General features: G+C 51.6%; 1 protein-coding gene across 5 annotated transcripts in view; it reads left to right on the forward strand.

Moving 5' to 3' along the window:
* PLXNA2 (plexin A2) overlaps positions 1–18748 on the forward strand; it is a 211922-nt gene that overhangs the window by 172010 nt on the left and 21164 nt on the right. For all 5 annotated transcript variants that reach the window (XM_090124762.1, XM_090124764.1, XM_090124766.1 and 2 more), the window contains 10 exons: positions 2140–2340; positions 3579–3675; positions 4024–4208; positions 7229–7380; positions 9996–10113; positions 12352–12488; positions 15261–15428; positions 16478–16571; positions 17771–18010; positions 18596–18739. In XM_090124762.1, coding sequence (XP_089980888.1) covers positions 2140–2340; positions 3579–3675; positions 4024–4208; positions 7229–7380; positions 9996–10113; positions 12352–12488; positions 15261–15428; positions 16478–16571; positions 17771–18010; positions 18596–18739 — 1536 coding nt within the window. The remainder of the gene's footprint in view (positions 1–2139; positions 2341–3578; positions 3676–4023; positions 4209–7228; positions 7381–9995; positions 10114–12351; positions 12489–15260; positions 15429–16477; positions 16572–17770; positions 18011–18595; positions 18740–18748) is intronic.

Consider the following 18748-nt stretch of genomic DNA (forward strand, 5'->3'; position numbering starts at 1 on the left):
GCACAAAGCAGTGCCAACAGTCCCTCTGCTGCTGCCTTGCTTTGCATGTCTGGTTTCTAAGGAGCGAGGTCTGCTCTCCTCTCTGATGGCATAAATGGAGAGTAATGTGTCTCCATGAGTGATGGGGACCGTAATTTATATCATTGGGAGCGCATCTGTGAGCCAAGAGTTTACATTCATGTGCCAGGATCGTTTATGTTCAGAGCTCTGAAATGTGTGCAGCTAGTTAACATCTGTAGAGGCCTTTCATATTTTTAGCTTGAAAAAATGGAAGAAATGTTATTTTTCCTTCCATTTGGGTGAAATCCTTCAGTCAAAAGCAATGCCTGCCATTTCCAGGCACTCTTTTTCCAAACAAGAGCGAGGTTTGACCCACTAAAAGCACTCTGTTAAACACAAATAATAACCGTGGGTGCTCTGCTCTGCTCCACAGGCAGATGCTTATCTCCGGCGTTTAAGGTATTTATAGACCTCGAAATCTTTGAGGCTAAAAAGTGTTGCAGAAGCATAAAATGTCTTTGTGAACTCTGCACAGCTCTGAGTTTTACCTGAGTCTGTGCCACCCGTGCATCACTCTGCTTTTTCTCCAGCGGATCTTCCAAGCTGTGTTTGTTCTGCTTTACAGAAGTCAAGGAGGATAATGAGGGAATTCAGCGCGTGTTTGTTTAGTGATTGGAGGTAATAACAGCCTTCCTCGCTCGGGGCAGGCTTTACTCCTCGGGAATTAAAAAACAACGACACAAAGTAAAGTGATGATGGAGCAAATTGCTGGGCAGCACGGCTGGGCACCTCGTGGTTTGCATCACCATGCAATGAAGGGCTCCACTGCTTCTCCCCTGATGGTGGCTTGCCATGGGTTGGGTGCAGGGAGGAGCAAAGTCTGTGCTAGCAGCTGGGTGGGGAGCATTGTGCATCCCAGACTGCAGCACCTTGGTGGTGGGATTCCTCCCAGCCTGCAGTTCTGAGTTGTGCTCCCCCTCCCAGCACCGCCAGCTTTCTGCTGCTGGAGCTCAAACCGCTCCTGGCTGTTAATCCGTGAAAGTCTCTGTTAGAAATAAAATAAAAAATATATAAGGAAAAGTGCCTCTAAAAAGGTTTACGAGGCAGCAGTTTAAGCTACCAACTCCTCCGTGCTCGGGCAGCAGCTGGTTCTCATTGACAACTTGCCCGAGCTGGGAGCTGGGCTGGGAGCGCAGTCTTGATGCCATCATGTAGTGCAGAATTCCTGCCTGGATGCATCCCAGCAAAACCAGCTTTAGGGCTGGGCAGGAGGGCTGCAGTGCCAGCGTGGGATTTGGCAGAGCAGAGGGAAGCATCCGTCCATTTTTTTTTCCCTAAAACTTCAACATTAGCACGGGATTAATCACAGGGTGTCAGTTACTTACAGGTATTTAGGTAGCTATTTCCATCAGATCAAAGCAAATTAGAGCTAAATGGGATGTAAATGCTTCTGATGGTCAGAGCCTTCGTCTCTGCATGTTGCAGTGGCTGGGACAGAAATGGAGCAAACCCTGCACGCATCTCGCAGTGTGGCACGAGGAGGAGATCATCTTTAGGATGTTGAGATATTATGGGAGAAATGTCATGCATTTACCAGGCACCAGCAGCCCTCATTGTGGCTCACCACAGATTGCTGTGTACAGCCCCATCCGTCTCATGCTCAGGTGTGCTGCTCTTCAGTGCAGCAGTGTTTGCACTGGGATTCCCTTTTTTCGCTTGGAGCATCTTCAGCAGTGAGGTCTCGAGCTCCTGCAATAGCAAATGTGACAGAAATAGCAATATTAACAGCAGCATTAACGTTAGAAGTGGCTGCTGATTTACAATTGCATTATTTTCGGCCAGATAGTGGCAGAAGTGGAAACAAATCACGCTTCTCTACTTAATGCTTTAATTACTGTGCTTAGTTATAAGAGCCCACGACCACCCACTGCCATGCTTTCAGTGTACGCAGCTCCAGATCTTCTCTCCCTCGTTGCAATCTCACTGATGTTTGAACCATTCCCACGTGGTTTTCAATGGAGAATATAAAGGGCTGCTTCCAGTTTCGTGGCACTGTGTTCATCCCAAGGCTCAGCACCATCCTGGAGCTGCTCTGTATCCCTGCACACCACAAACCGACGTCTTTTCTACCACTTCCAGGATTGCCCCCAGCTCTTCCCCACGGAGGAGATCCTGATCCCAGTTGGAGAAGTAAAACCCATCACTCTGAAAGCCCGGAACCTTCCACAGCCTCAATCTGGCCAACGTGGCTATGAATGTGTGCTGAGCATCCAGGGCGTCATCCACCGCGTGCCAGCGCTGCGCTTCAACAGCTCCAGCGTGCAGTGCCAGAACAGCTCGGTGAGCACAAAGCTGCCTCCTGTTTTAGCTGCACTGACCTCCTGTGTGTGGCACACTGCAGTGGGCTGCTGCTGAGGAGGAGCTGGGTTTGACTGTGGGGGGGGTGGGAGATTCAGTGCCTGAATTGGGGCTGTAAGAAACAGGACAGACTTGGTAGCAGGGTGATAGGACCAAGGGGGATTGGATTCAAATTAAAGAAGGGAGATTTAGATTGGATAGAAGTAAATAATGGCAGTGAGGTGTTGGCCAGAGGGGTGGTGGGGTTCTGTCCCTGCAGACCCTTGAGCACCTGGTGGAGCTGTGGTTCCTCCTGTTCAGTGCAGGGCAATGGGACCAGATGGCCTTTAAAGGTCCCTTCCAACTCAAACCATTCTATATTTTATGGTTCTGTGAATCACCTGGGGGTGCTGCTAAGAAGCAGGTGGGGAAGGCAGCTCTGCCCTGCATAAGATGGGGCTCAGCAGATGGCAGGGGCTCTTCAGAGGGGTTGCAGGGTGCCCACGGTTGGGTTTGGCCATCAGCACAGGGAACTTCAGGCGTGCTTTAATATTCAGTGCAGACGGTCTTAAATTGTTAATCAAGTTTTGAATTTTTAAAAGTTGTGCTGGGTATTTATACATCACTGGCTGTCTTTGGGCCTTGCAGCTTGGTGGCTAATAAATGTATTAATACCGTGTAGCACTTTTCCTATCCAGAGCGATTTATAAACATTAGGGGAGCGCTTTTTCCTCCTTTTAGGCTGATGGGAAGTGGTAGGTAGAGAGTTTAAGGGCAATTCTGCACGAACAGCTCCATCAGCTGAGCAGAGGATGTGGATTTGTAACAACCCAGTGAAACCCAGCAAGGTAAATCCCTGGAACCAAGTGTGAGTTAAAGGACAGCACTGCATGGAGTAGCACTGCCTCAATGGCAGTGGTTTTTTTAAGTCTTTTTAGTGGCTCTTGATGAACTGGAGGGGCCATATTGATGAGCTGGGGCTGAGCAACAGGAGCAGCTGCTGCAAGGGGAGTAATTAATCCATTACCTCTCCCAGGGACTAGGTCTGATTTAATTATCTGCACACAGTGAGGAGGAGGGAGGCAAAGCAAGACCCTGGAGCTGGAATGTGGAAATGGTGGTGGATCAGCCACCAGCACGTGATGCAGAGGATAATCACTGCTTCTTAAAAAAAACCTCCTTTCCTGGCAGTGTCACTGATGCACCCTCCCAAGCGTTTCATTCTCCCTCTTCTTCTCCAGTATCTCTACGATGGGATGGACATCAGCAACTTGGCAGTGGACTTTGCTGTGGTGTGGAATGGGAACTTTGTCATTGACAACCCCGAGGATGTGAAAGGTAACGTGGGCTGTGGGGGCTGCTGGGGGCTGTGGGCAGCGAGGGTGGGAGCAGCTCCATACCGTGGCAATGGGAAAACCACTGAAAGCCCTGAAATGAAAGCTGTAAAAGTAGTCTATGGAAAGAATGACTTCTAGAAAACATTCAGTGCTTCTAATTACAGCTGTTATGAAACTCTGTCCAGGACCTCACGCTCTGGGAGCACTCATGGAACCCAGACCAGGCTACCTGGGGATGTGAGTGGTTTCAGGGAGCTGCTCCTTAATTCAGTTCCTTGGGGTGACCTCAGTGTTTGCGGAGGGTTGGGAGCATCGCTCAGCACTGCGCTCTCTGCTCTCTCCCCCACAGTGCACCTTTACAAGTGCGCGGCGCAGCGTGAGAGCTGCGGGCTGTGCCTGAAGGCTGACCCCAAATTTGAGTGTGGGTGGTGCAGTGGGGAGGGCAGATGCACCCTACGACCCCACTGCAGCCCCCAGCCCTGGCTCGACTGGTCCAGCAGGAACGTCAAATGCTCCAACCCGCGCATCACTGAGGTAAGAGCACTCAGCTGTGCATCCCGCTGGGGTTGGGTGGGCTCAGGGCTGTCTCCATCTCCCATCTGAAGGGTGGAGGGTTCAGTGTCCCAGTGCTGAGTGCTGTGAATGCATTGCAGCCAAGCAGGGTGTGGTGCACGGCTCCATTGCGTGGCTGTCGCTCCCTGCCGTGCTGCTGGCATCAGGGTGACCACCACAGGCTGGCGCAGGAATGCTGATTAAACCAGAGAGCTAATTAGGCTGCAGCTGATGTGTCTGATGTTCACTTTCAGACCACTGAGGGATGCAAAGCGTCTCCCAGGAGCGTTTCTACAGCAGAGCTGCTCGTGGGCTGTTAGCGCTGCTGCTAGGAGTGACACTGCTGTCAGGAGGGAATGAAATATTTTGCCTTCTTGCTTAATTAACTCCCCCAAAGCCTTGAGCAGCCAGGTCTAAGGAGAATGACAGATGCCCAGGAGAAACATTGCAAGGTCGATATTCCTAATCCCAAACCCTCTGGACACAGAGGTCAGCTCCTCTCTCTTTCCCCTTAGCCCAGAAAAGTGTTTGTGGTGCTCTAAGGAAGTCGTGGGACTGTTGCAGCCTTGGGTTCTGTAGATGGAGATTTTGGTGTTCCCCAGGTGCCACTTGAAGCATTCATTGCTATTGGGCTCTGCACCAGAAGCCCATCACAGAAGTGTATGGGATGTACTTGGTCCTTGTTTTGCACTGAATGAGGCCCTCTAACAGTACAAAACTTCCACCCGGTCTGTGGTCCTGGCAATAAATAAATAAAAGTCAGTTTTCTCGCGAACAAGCGGCACTCTGATCTCCTATTCAACTTATTTGAAGGCCTCATTAATATAACATCAGTGCAACAAACAGCTGAAGGGGGGGCAGTGTCAGCCTGAATAATGGAGTTGCTCTGCGGAGATAACAATTAGGTTCTGAATGTGCCATCAGCCAAGGCAGAGACGAGGAGGGATCACGCAGTGATGACAGTGCTCGTGTGCTGGCTCCTGCTGGGCTCATCAGCTGGGATGGGGCTGCTTGGAGCAGTGGGGAAAGGACAAAGAGTGAAGGTGACTGTGGCTGGGGAGGGGGCAGGGGCTTTTCTCTGTGCACCCAAACAGATGCTCGCTGTAGTGCAGGAGTGGTGCAGGCTGTGGAAGGACAGCACTGATCTGAGTCTCGCTTTCTCATGCTCATTGCGGCTAAATTTTGTGTCATAGAATCATTAAGGTTGGAAAAAAAACACTAAGATCACTTAGTCCAGCCATCAACCCATCGTCACCATATGTCAGCTTGTGCAGGAGGTGGGGCTGAGAGCCTGCACCCTGTGTTATTATAGCAGCTCTGCAAGGTGGGGAGAGCTGCTGCACTGCAACATCCCAATGGGCCACAGTGTGTGAGCTGTTGGTGCTCTTCCTCCCAGTGCCCCCCATCCTGCACAGCACCCCCAGGTGCCCCACGATGGACCTTGAAGGCTTCTCCTCTTTCTGTGATTTTGACTGAATCTCTCCAGCTGCAATTAATTGAATGCATCTGTTCTAACCCTGGGGCTGCTTTATGGCACAGTTACTTCAAAACTGTTCAATTAGCGACCACTAAAATCTAGGTCGAGTGGAGCTTCATATTGGGGATTTTCCAGGTCAGGACATTTTCAAAATACAGCATCAGCCCCGCATTGTTTGGTGAGGCCATTGGATGCTCTCTGGTTGGGGAACGGCGAGCTGTGGCTGTTTGTTGGAGATGGGAAGGGACCGAGGAGCCAATGAGCAGTGCAGTGCTACAACAAAACACATCTTAACATAATCTGGAGCTGCAAAGGACAGTTGTAGCTGTCAAGTACGTGAACCGCCAGGCTCAGGTGATCCCTGGTGATGGGAGCATTAGCGGTGCAGCTTGGTTTGTAGCGTGCCTTGTGGGCACGCAGAGCTAAGTGCTACAAGGCTGCCCGTGTGGTGTGGGTTACAGCACACAGCAGTGCATGGGGGTGGGTTGGGAACTCAGTTGGGGAAAAGAGAAGCAGAAATGGAAGCTTTGGGGAAGGTGAAGGAAAAGCAGCTGGGCAGAAGCACCAAGGACCTGGGGAGCTGAAATCTTGTGCCAAAAGCGAGGATGGAACCAAAGCGTAGAAATAAGATTTATCCATTAAGTTAATTGAAGTGCATTATTATAGATTATGTTGTTTATTAATACCAGCTGTAGCATTGGGAAGATTAGTAGCTCACCCAAGAGCGGTGGCAGATTCAAAACAGTTGTTTAAGTGTCTTGGGTCCCAAACTCGAGCCTCTGTGTTGTTGTAATTTATACTGCTCATGGAAGAGAGCATTGTCCTTGATGAAAGGCTGTAGGAGCAGAGCTAGCTGCGGCTCAGGCAGGCTATAAACAGGCAGCTTTAGAGCACACCCCTCACCCTTCAGCATTTTGAGCCACTTGAGGTGCCAGCTTACTGATAAATGTGCTATCAGCATTCAGAGAGCAGCCAAGGCAGAAGGTAACAGAGTTTTCCAGAGCAGCAGGCAACTGCTGGAAGGTTATTTGCTGCCTTATGTAGTATGTGAAAAGCAGCCAGGCTTCTGCTTCACACAGAACTGGGGCCTGATGGCCAGCCTGGAGAGCAAGAAGAAAATGCACGGGCAGTGGAAGCAAGGACAGGTGCCCTGGGAGGAGGATGGGATGGTGGTGGGCTGTGTAGGAGCAGGGTCAGGAAAGTCGAAACCCAAATGGAACTGGACTTGGCAAGGGGCGCAGAGGAGAACAAGAAAGGCTTCTTCAGGTCCATAAAACAGTGGAGATGGACTCCAGATGACCGTGAAAGGTTCACACAAGTTTGTGATCCTTCTTCTTCCCGGGGGTGGCATTGTCCCTCTGTGTCTCTCTGAGAACAACATGTGGTTCCAGCTTTGTTGGCTTCTCAGCATTGCATGCAGCAGGCAGGGAATACAGTGCCGTTGGGCAGCCTGCAGGGTGGGATCCACCTCCAACCCGGGGGGCTCTGCAGAAAGCAGCCTGACCCCTGTTGTGCTTCCCTTTAGATCCTGACGGTGTCGGGACCCCCAGAAGGAGGCACCAGAGTGACCATCCGTGGCGTCAACCTGGGCCTGGACTTCTCAGAGATTGCCCGTGGTGTGCAGGTGGCAGGAGTGCCGTGTGCTCCTCTGCCGGAGCAGTACATCGTCGCCGAACAGTGAGTGACCTCAACTTCTGGACACAACACCTCCACCACCTCCCAGCCCCACAGCAGTGCAGGAACAGGGCTGGCGATGGCTGAGGTGCCGGGTGATTTCTGGAGGTGGGGGTTAAGGAGCCCTGTAAGCTTTCACAGAGTGTTTTGTTTCCTTCTGCGCTGCTTTGCTAAGCAACTTTCCTTCTGAGGCTCTGCCCCCTCCGCTCCCCTTGTGTTTGAGATGCAGCTGGCACTGCAGGCTGTGTGCTGCCATTTGTTAGGCGCGAGGCGCTGACAGCCACCTCATCCGAGCAGCCTTCCATTGGAGCCCATTCATTTATTTCACTAAGGAAAATGTCAACCAAAAATTAGAAAATAGGCTTGTAGCAGAGGACGGGCGAATAAACCTCCTACGGTGACGCTGATCCTGCTAGGGAGGGCTGATGTCACTGCTGGGAGCAGGATGGTGCAGGGTGTGCCAGGGCTGCTCGTGGGGATGCTCACAGCAGCATGGATGTGCCCTGGGAGCAGCTGGAAACCACCATCCTCTGGCATTGCCATCCACTTGGTGGGTCCCAGTCTGATCCCTGGCTCACGGAACCACCCATCACCAGGATGTGTTGGCAGTGGAGTTTTGCTCATTGCTCCCTACCTGTACCATGGATCTCCCTTCCCTGATCCATCAGCATTGCCATCACTGCATGAAGGGCACTGCAGAGCTGCTCAGCACCATCAGTGCCTGCTCAGCTCCAGGCATGTGCAGAGCAGTCAGTGCCCATGGCTGGCGCTGTTCCGCCGAGCGGAATTTTGTTGTGTTTTATTTTTCAGATAAAGGACAGAATATGATAAAAACTGTCCTCCTTTGATGGTAGGAAGCCCTGATTTTATAATCATGACTCTAATTACGGCTCTTGAGCTTTCAAAGTTTGTTAACATCATTAAAACATTTACCCTGGGCAGATAACAGCAAGTGTTAGCATGAGAGCTGCCTTTTAAAGATGAATACAGATAAAAGGACCCTCTTAAGGCTTCTGTGGGCAGACTGAATTCCAAGACTGTAATGACTCACCATATGCTCCAGCCACGCAATCTATCAGCCAGCAATTAGGTTAATGTTGGTGAAAGGGCCACTTAGCCCAGCAATCAGCACCCTACAGCGTTGCCGAATGCATCATTTTGTAACAAGGTACCTGCTGGGGATTTGGCTTTGATTGGGAATCAGGATCAGGTGCACCGGGGTCACTCCACCCCCTACTGCTTCCTTCCTGCCTGATGCTGTATGGGGAATGCATGCTGTGCCTGTGGGTGCTGCTTCACTGGGAAGCATCAAGAATTGGGTGTTTCCTCCCATGGGTGGCACTTGCTGGGTGCATCCTCGGCGTGGCTTTTTGCATGCCTGCTGCAGGAGCACGGATTGCTGGGATCATCCCAGCCTGCAGCCCTGACCCAGAGCAGGCCAAGCAACAAAGCAGCAGTGGAGGGAGAGAGGTGCCAAGGCCATGGCTGCATAAAGGCAGAGTGAGGAGCACACAGCACACTGAGGCACACAGCTGAGATGCTTCCCTTTGTGTTCTCTAAAGACAGCATCTCTCTAGGCAGCCCATTTTGATGTGCTGCAATGAGGTGCTCGTAAGAGCTCATCATTAGCATGTGTGTATTTTGTTGGGCCTCCTGGCAGCACCTGTGCATGCAGTCTGCAGGTTCTTTCGTCTCTGTATTTTCTTTTTACCTGTAGTGAATTCAGTGCTGCTGAAATTCTGCCTTCACACATTGGAGCCTTTCATGCGTTCTCATGTGGTCGGGGGAAAAGCAAGCATTTCCCCTCCTGCTTTGCAAAAGCTCCTTCAGCTGCAGCGAGGGAGGGGAATTTGGCTTTTTTCTGTGGCTCCTGGGGCTGAACATCATCGAGCATTTCCTTGCCTGTGCTGCTGCTTCTGCACGCTGTAGCTTTCTTGTACCCTCAGGCCTCTCTCCAGGATGCTCACGACCTTTTTCCATGGGAGCAAGCAGCAATCCCTCCAAGCATAGCAGAGGAGCCCTGCCAGCTGCCAGCCCTTTGCAGACCTCTCCCTGCATCTCCAGCAGACCTGCTGCCATTGCAAGGAGCCGTGGGTTGCAGCTCTAAGCCATCACTGTGCACCCCAGCAGCTCCTGCTCAGGCTCTCAGTGACCCCCCAGGACACAGAGGCACACAGGACTCATGTCAGTGCTTTACCCTGACCCTGTGGGTGCGTTTTGCAGCAGCCCTCCCCGCCTGCACCATGCTGTCTCTCTCATCCCCAAGCAGGTTTCTGCGTTTTTGATTAACTGGGAGACTGCAGTGTGAGCTGTTCCCTTAATGAACTCATCTGTTACTCTAAGGACTTAGCACTCACTTTGCTACTGGCTAATATATTGCCATTAGTGCTCTGCTTTGCTCTGGAGTTTACAGCTTGTAATAATTATGTCTAATTTTGATTTTTTTTTTTTTCCCTTTAAATTACTATGTGGGGTAAAAATAGACTCAGTAATTAACTCCTTCCAAAAGAGGCAGATATCAGAGTTAAAGAGGGGAAAGGAGAAAAATAACGCAGCAAGCAGCCAGCCCTGCGCTAGCAGCCCCTGGCAAACCCTCACTGCAGCGTTTCTGCTTCCAGGATCGTCTGTGAAATGGGGCAGGCACTCCCTGGGATCAGCTCTGGCCCAGTGCTTCTGTGCATCGGAGAGTGCAAGCCTGAGTTCACGGCCAAGTCGGTGCAGCACTACACGTTTGTGGTGAGTTCCTTGCACTGGGGGGGGGGCTGAGCACCAGAGGTATCTGTTGCACCAGAAGCAAACCCACGCTTTTCCAGTGCTTTCCCCATGGCATTGCATGAGCAGTGCGTTGGCAGCCCGTCACCGAGCCGTGCTTCCAAGGTGTAAAGCTGACACAGAGGAAGCAGTGTTTAGGTAGGAGCCTAAAAGCAGGCTTTGCACAGCGTTTGCTTCCAGCTTGGTGCATCTGAATAATGGCAAGCTTTGAATTGCTGCTCGGGGCTCCTGCTAGCAAAGTTGGTTGTGTGTTTAGAGCAGGACTGCTTTGCAAAGCGTGGCGTTGAGCTGTGCTCGAGGACTCCTGTGCATGTGATCTTGTCATGGGGTTGCAGTCAGGACTCAAAATCTTCCTGTGTTTTGGGGAAAGAAGAGTAAAGAAGGAGCGCTGTTATAGGGAAGAAATGTCTGCCGTTGCTTCTTGCTGGTTTTGAAGCTGTTTGTTTGCATTTGTGGTACAGATACACATATATATATATGGTGCAGGAGCTGATGGGACTTTGGCACAAGCACAGAAGCACACAGAGAAGGACAGCAAGTGCCTGAGCCCATCCTTCTGTGCTTCAGGTATTGAGGTCCTGCTAGAAACTCCTTTTAATCGCCTGCCCGTGAAACCTGAACAGATCTGGAATAGTTTGTTCTATTGGCTTATTCTTTTTCTTTTGGGATGGAGGAGTTACTCAGCATCCAGATATTCAATGATTTTTTTTTTTTCTCCCCTCAAGGGCAGCAGCTCAACATAGGCTTCCTCTGTCTGCCTAATGAAGAGCTGTTCTTTGGGTTGGGGTTCTCTGCTGGTCAGTGGGTTATTTAATTAGCATCCTTTTGATTCATAAACCTAAAGCTACAGCTGGGGTTCCTCCTATCTCCAGTTTTGTCTAAATAGGGCAATTCATCCCATCGCATTGATTTTGTGCTGAGTGGAATCTATGCATGGAGTGCAGTGCCAGCACAAACTGATGGGCTACAATCTGTAACCCAGTGGAGAGGGAAATCAGGGCAGCCCCACCACCCGATGGGTTTGCATTTCCCCAGGGGTGCAGAACATCGGGGTGCCAGGAGCTGCTACAGCCCAAACAATAGGAATGCATTGAACATTACCATCCCTTGCATTGTGGTTCTGACTTTCAGCACCCTGATTATGACTTTTTTTTTCCTCAGGCATCTAAAACTTTGCGGACATCATTTCCTTCTGTTACTTGGCCTCTATTTTTTCTTGCTGGCACCGCCACAAATTCTATTACAGCTGGTTTATGCCATTAAAGTCAGTAGTAAAATTGATTGGTACCTTAAAGCAGAGCTGTGTTCTGACCCTGAGAGGGTTCATGCCTTGGTGAGCTCATCTGGTGCTGCAACCAGGCGGGAGCTCAGCTGTCACCGTAATTACACCCATTGTACCCAGGGAAGTGGGACCTTGGAGCTACTTCAGCTCCATAAATCTGTCATAATTATCACCAAACCATGAGCTGAAGATGGAAGATTCTGACTTAGCTTTCAGCCCTTCCTGCAGCGCTGGCCTTGCCTCAGCCTTGGAGTTGCTGCAGATTCTCAGTGTGCGTCCTCAGCTCTTCTGCCTTTCCCTTGTTTAGAAGAAGAACCACTTGGGGTAGTTGTCCACAGCAGGATGGGCTCTGTGCAGCTCAGGTGAGCACAGCAATGAGGAGTTGGGCTCACGGGTGCAGGGCAGGATGGCGAGGTGGCACTGCTGCAGTAGTACCATGGATAAGTGTTGAGTGGGATGCAGACACACATTGAGATGTTCTCCCTTCATCACCAGGTGTGAGCTCTGTTCCCACATCACCACCACTGATGGTTCTATGGAGCTGGAGTTGCTGGCACTGCTTTGTGCTGCTGTGATGTGCTGTTTCCCATGACCATACCCTGCTTCTTTAATGTGGCAAACCTTAACTGTTTGTGTTCAGACATCCACTGTGCTGTATTTGTGCTGTATTTCATTTTTGAAACCGCAGAGCAAACAGCTTTATTTCTCTTAAGAACAGAGGTGAAGGTAAGTACATAATTTTGCCCAGGCTAAACTTGCAATTACATTGTAGGGATGTGTTTCATTCACAGCAGGATCCAGCATTTCAGCAGCAACTGCATCAGGTGGCCATGACACAGCTCCATTTTGCTTTTGCATTTTGAAAGCAGAGGGTGGGATGCTGCCGGTGCAGGGATGCTGAGCTGTCCTTTTTTCTGCAGACACCAACTGTGAGCTTCCTGAGCCCCAGCCGTGGTCCTGAGTCAGGGGGGACGTTGGTGACCATCACAGGGCATCACCTGGGTGCTGGCAGCCACGTCTCCGTGCTCCTGGGCAACCAGAGCTGCGCCTTCCAGGGGTAAGGGCTGTGCTGGGGGCTGTGGGTTGTGGGGCTGAGCACACAGCCACCTCAGAAATCATAGTCGTGAAGGCTGGAAAAGATTTCTAAGATCAAGTCCAGCTACCACTAGCATTAAGTCAGGCTGTCCCCACCATGCCCTCTAACCATGTCCCCAAGTGCCACATCTCCATGTTTCATGAACACTTCCAGGGACCATGACCCCACCAAATCCCTGGGCAGCCTGTGCCACTGCATCAGTGCTCCTTCAGAGAAGGGATTTTTCCTAATATCCAGCCTGAAGGGGATATCTCTTCTCTCCAAAATCATTGGAGCGAGGCAGGGTTCTGAAACTGTGGAGCAGAGGAAGGATCCTCACTCGCCTCCTGCTGTGGAACGTGCACAGCCATGAGCCTCCTCTGGGATTCCCATAGCAAATTTGCTTTTTACCCAGCAGTGTAAATGCAGAGTTGACATTTGCAGGGTTTAATGGGTTTTCTTGGGCTTAGTTAAAAAAAGATACATGCAGTATACGTCTGTGTGCATCACGCACACGTCCCCACATGGGGTGTCCCCAGGTGCCCCAATGCCATCAGCGTAGTGTCACACTGCAGGCACTCATATGCAGGACAGAGGGGGCTGCTCTCCATGAAGACATTCCTTGTGCTGAGCAGATGAGATCTGCATGGGGCTGCAGGACAGAGAATGCCAAGAGGACCCTTTGCTTTTTCTCTGCGCCTTGCAAACCAGGAGGTTACATGAAATGCTGTGATGTGTGGAAGGATTCTGCCTTCTAAATCCCAGCTCCAGCTTGCTAGCAGGAGCCAAGGAGGTATCTGGGAATGGAATGACCCTTGGAGGTGAAATTCTCATCTGGAAGACCTCAGGATTCATGAATATGGGACCTGTGAAGGTGCAGCCATGGGATTGTATTGGCTCAGTCCTGCCAAGCAGTGAGGAGCAGGATGGGACCTAGGACCTGGCCTTCCCCACTTGTGCTGTGGCACCAGATGAAGGAGATGGAGATCAGGAAGGGTTGGACCTGCCGAGCTCTGCAGCTGCAGGCAGGCTCTCCAAGTGCTACATTTGGCAACCAGTCCATTGGCATTTCTTCCTGTGTCCAGAGCAGAGCTGCCAGATTGCATCCTCAGTGCACGCAGGTGACCACGTTACCTCCAGCAGAAGCAGCCATGAGCAGAATTGGCTTTCTAATAAAATTCCATAAATATATGATTGCGTTCAGGCAACCTGCAGATACCGACCTGCAAAACCTGGAGCAGGTCTGAATTCTTGGTATGTTCTAATTACACCAGGCAAGCAGAAACTTAAACAAAGCAAGCAGCAGTGTATAAATGACACCATCTTTCTCGTGGGGTCACACTGTGCACTTTGTTTTGCTTGGACTGTTTTGTGGCAATGAACTTCAATTGTACTGGAGGGTGTGGGGGAGCATGATTAGATGAAGCAGTTTCTAATGAGATTCACTCTAATTACAGCTTCCCCCATTCTCCCAGCTCAGATCGGAGGAGTGGGTAGATTCACCATGACGACACAATAATAGCACAGAGCTAATTAACGAGCGGTGGGGCAGGCAGAGCTGGGGCAGAGATATGGTGTGATGGTGCAAAGTGGGACAAAGGGATGCAGGGAACAGGGATGGCACAGGAAAGCATCCATAGGAGCAGCCAAGCGTGGTCGGTTTTGGATATTTTAGGAGTTTTCTGTTGTCTTGGTGACACTGGGTGGGTGTGCAGATGGTGCAGCACTGTGGTACCCGAGGGTGGATGTTCTCCTGAAGGAAGGTGAGGATTTGGGAGGACCCTGGAGAGCGAGTACAGCGTACCTGCAGAGACACAGGGCTGTGCTGGATGCACATCAGTGCACACGCTGAGCTGTGTCACAGCTGCTCAGGCACCTCAGTGGTGTGTGCAGCATGGTGATGATGGAACGGTGTTGTGCCAGGATTTGATTTCAAGCTAAAGAGTGCCAGGCTTTGATAGAAGTGCCATAACAACAGTGTAATGCTGAGGAGCTGCCTGTCGTCTCCCCTGTGCTGGCAGAAGAGAAGCCAAAGTTAAATGAGCCGTGGCAGCAGCATGGCCCTTCCTGTCCTCAGGGACTTGAGTTTGGGCACTGGACTCTTGGGGACGTGGCTCTGCCACTTTGCACAGTGGCCCTGTGGTGCTGTGGAACTCAGCACCTCCATCCCCAGCGCAAATCCGCAGCCCTGCAGCAGGATGGGGGACCTCTGCTGACTGCACTGCCCCACTGCTTTGTGTTCCAGCCAGCCTGTGCTGTGGGGGAAGCAGATGCCCTGCCATGCCCAGCAGCACCAAGCAGGGGTCATGCTGCGCTGGTGGGCAAACAGGGAACAAAGCAGTGCTGGCAGCATGGTGCTCCCCAGACCAGGGCTTCGTGGGCCTGTTCTGCAGCTCATGAGGCTCTATGCATGCAGTGGGGTGGGGAGGGAAAGAATTTGGCTTTGGAGCAAGCTGCTGCATCCCATTTAAAAAGCGGCCATCTGTTTTCACATGCCCAACAGAAGGCGGCGGGTGCAGGGAGGGATGCGGGAGGCTGCAGTTTGGCACAAAACACGTGTGCCTCTCTCCTGGTGGGCAGATCAGATCTCTTCTTGCATGGGGCTCTGACCCTCTCCTGTGCCTGCTGGGCTCGGCCACTTAGTGCATCTCAGTGTACAGGGCTCAGTGATGGTTCTGCCCTCATGTGGGGTGGCCCCATGGGGACAGGGATGCTCTCTGCCCACTGACACTCCCTCTGCTCCTTTCCATGCAGGCGATCCATGAATGAGATTGTGTGCCTGTCAGCACCCTCAGCACATGGCCTGGGGCCCGTCCACGTCTCCGTGAGCGTTGACCGTGCTCAGCTCGAGCAGATGCTGCTATTTGAATACATTGATGACCCCAAAGTGCAGAACATTGAGCCCGAGTGGAGCATCGCCAGGTAATGCAGCTCAGGGGAACTCACCTGCCCTGTGCCATTGGGAATGCATGTTCCACCCATGTTCTGCATTTCTCAGTGCCAAATGTCTGCAACGTTTGCGCTGACCAAAAGTCAGATCTGAAGTTATTGAAGTAGTTGTCATTTAAACTACAGCCATAGCAGCCTACACCTGGATTCTGGGAGCACAAATAAAGCCCCAAGATGGTTTCCATCTGCTGAAGGAGTGTGTGGTTGCTCATTAAAGGCTTTTCGTGGCTGTGGAATAAAATAAAACCAGCAACCACAAAGAAATGGGAAAGCTGATGCTAATCAGAACGTAGTAGTTGTCCAACATCAACTGGTGGGAGCTGCATGGGACTGGGATGCTGCGATGCTAAAATCTCTGGGCTGTCCTCATCTCCTGGTATTGCTGCAATGGCTGTGCTCAGGTTCATTTCAAATTCCAATCATTTCTTAAAGTTGGCGATGGAGGAAATAAGTACCTCTCAGCAGCTCTGTTGCTCTGAGCCCACATTCAAGCTCACTTCTCGTTTTGGGTTGGGTTGGGTGTCAGAATGGCAAACAGACAGCGTCAACCAAACAGCACAGCTCTGCTGTGAAGGTGCTGGAGGTTTTGGTGAATTTGGGCTGTGCAGCTGCAATTGACACATGAAAAGAGCAGCCAGGAATGGAAGGCACTTTGTGTGTGTGCTGCTCAGCAGTTCCTTCCCCACGCGCCATTCATCGCCCGCTGCCATGCGCCTTGGAAGCGCCGCTGTGTAAATCATTAAACGCCGTGACTAATTTATTGTTCTTCACATTTAGTCTCGGCTCAGTTGGTTTCTTTAGTCCCATTTCTCGTCCTGCTGCCCTGAAGGGCTGCTGCATGGGAGAGGGCACAGCTGTGAGGAGAAAAGCTGGCTCACGTGGGCACCGCTGCCCTGTGACTGGGGATGAGCTGGGAGTCCCTGGGGTGCCAACATCATTGAGAGAGCAGCGAGCATCCCTGTGGCCAAACACTGGTTTCCCATTCACCAGGCAACTAATGAGGGCTCTCTGGTTCCCTACAGCGGGCACACACCTCTGACCATCACTGGCTCCAACCTGGACATCATCCAAGAGCCGCGCATCCGTGTCAAGCACAATGGCAGGGAGTCCATCAATGTGAGTAGCTGTGGGCAACGTCCCCACTGTCACTGGAACCAGTGCTTTCTGCTTGGCAAAGGCTACTTGGGGGTCTGCCCTATGCTTAGCCCCACTCTTAGCAGCAAGATATGGAGACAGGAGTCACGACACACAGAAGTGGTGTCTCTTCCTCCTCAGCATCCTTCCTTTCCCTGCACCTAGCTCAGCTCTGCTTGGTGATGGAAAGTCCAAGGGATCTGACCCCACCATCCCAACTGCTTCCCCGCCTTGTGCGTGGTGCTCCTGGTGTTTGGGGGAAGCTGAGTGTTATTTTTCACGCCTCCATCCCAGCTAGCACCAGCCAAGGCCTCTATTTAAGCTATTTGTTCCACCGTTCATAAACTGCTGTGGAAAGCAATGTTCTTGTACGTTACAAATACAAATTGCACCTCCAGTACACTTGGAAATTATTTTGATCAAGTAAAACTGAAAAATACTGTTTCTATGCAGTGATCTTTCTGAACCTGCATTATCTTGGAAAGGGCAAGGCTGTTAGCAGCAGTTTCCCATCCCCTCTCTCCCTTCCCCCCAAAGACCTTTTCATTCTGAGCTCTTTTTAAAAACATCTCATTTTGCTGTTAGCACTTACAGTGTTACGAAAATAATTCTGAAGGCACAAAATTGAGTGAAATCTTCCACTTACGGCTGGCCCCTTGCTGCTCTGTAAGCCAGCAGCTCCTGCTGTGGGGCTGGGGGGAGCCGGGGGTGTCTGCAGCCCCCAGGGGGTGACCTCCATGCTGCCCCAGCCCCATGCTGCCAGGGGATGGTCCGTCTCACTCTCTAACATCAGAGAGATGCCTCTAATCACCAATTTGCAGCAGAGGCCAGGTGTTCATTATAGGTCTGTTTCAAAGCTAGTGCTGCCAGCAAGGGTGCAGCTGGGAAGGAAAGGAAGAAAAAGACCAAGTGGTTCGGTGTACAATCCTCCAGCTTTCTTCAAACATTCTCATTGTGAAGCTCTCTCTGTCTCTGCTCCAGCACCTTTGTGCTGGCTGCACGGGAAGCAAATCTTCCCAAACGATGGGTGTAAGGTGTTGAGCCCCGATTAAATACCTCCAGCAGAGCTGGAATCCACCAGAGCTTTCAGGGAGTACTTAGGGCCCCAGAGCATCGCTGTGCAGGTCGGAACCCCCCAGCGTGGGGCAATTCCCCAGCACCACTCAGAGTCCCATTCACAGGTGTGTGTGGTGCTGAATGCCACAGCACTGAGCTGCCTTGCACCTGCCCTGGCCCCTGAGCCCCGGCCCACCATGGATGCCGTCGAGCGACCCGATGAGTTTGGCTTCATCTTCAACAACGTTCAGTCCCTGCGGGTCTACAACGACACCAAGTTCATCTACTACCCCAACCCCACCTTTGAGCCCCTGAGCTCCAGTGGGATGCTGGAGCAGAAGCCGGGGTCACCCATCATCCTGAAGGTAAGGGGACCTCTGCTCATCCCGTGGGATGGGATCGGTGGTGGGATGGGGTTGGAAGCTCCTCAAACCCAGCAGGGCCAAATGCACTTTGGTGTTTCGTATCTGTGTGTACCCTGTGGCTCTCACCAGCAGAGCTCAGTGAGAGAAAACCCACATGCATACCATGTGGTGGTGTCACAGAATGGTTGAGGTTGGAAGGGACCACTTGGGATCATTTAATACAACCCCTCTGCTTCAAGCAGGTTCCCTAGAGCACACTGCCCAGGATCACGTCCAGGTGGGTTTTGAGTATCTCCAGTGATGGAGACTCTGCCACTTCTTTGGGCAACCGGCTCCAGTGCTCTGTCACTCTCAGTAAAGCCATTAAAGGTTTTTCATGCAGTGGCCATACAGAAGTGTCTAGAAGCATGCAAAGCTTCCACTCAGGAGGGCCCAGAAAGCAATGAGTGGGAGAGGAGTTTTGTCCCTGTTTGGAGACCAGGATACACTAAGAGGAGCCCCATCGTTTGTGCCGGCAGGGAGTGGGAATGCAAAGCAGGGAAACGCACCGCATCCTTGTACAGTCTTCTCCACCTCTATTGCCAGGGCAAAAACCTGTGCCCGCCTGCTTCTGGAGGAGCCAAACTCAACTACACAGTGCTGGTTGGAGAGACGCCCTGCACCGTCACCGTGTCTGAAACACAGCTGCTGTGTGAGCCACCGACCCTCAGCGGGCAGCACAAAGTGACGGTAGGCACC

The sequence above is a fragment of the Phasianus colchicus genome, chromosome 25 (assembly GCF_987193195.1).
Source record: "Phasianus colchicus chromosome 25, bPhaCol1.hap1.1, whole genome shotgun sequence".
Lineage (NCBI taxonomy): Eukaryota > Metazoa > Chordata > Aves > Galliformes > Phasianidae > Phasianus > Phasianus colchicus.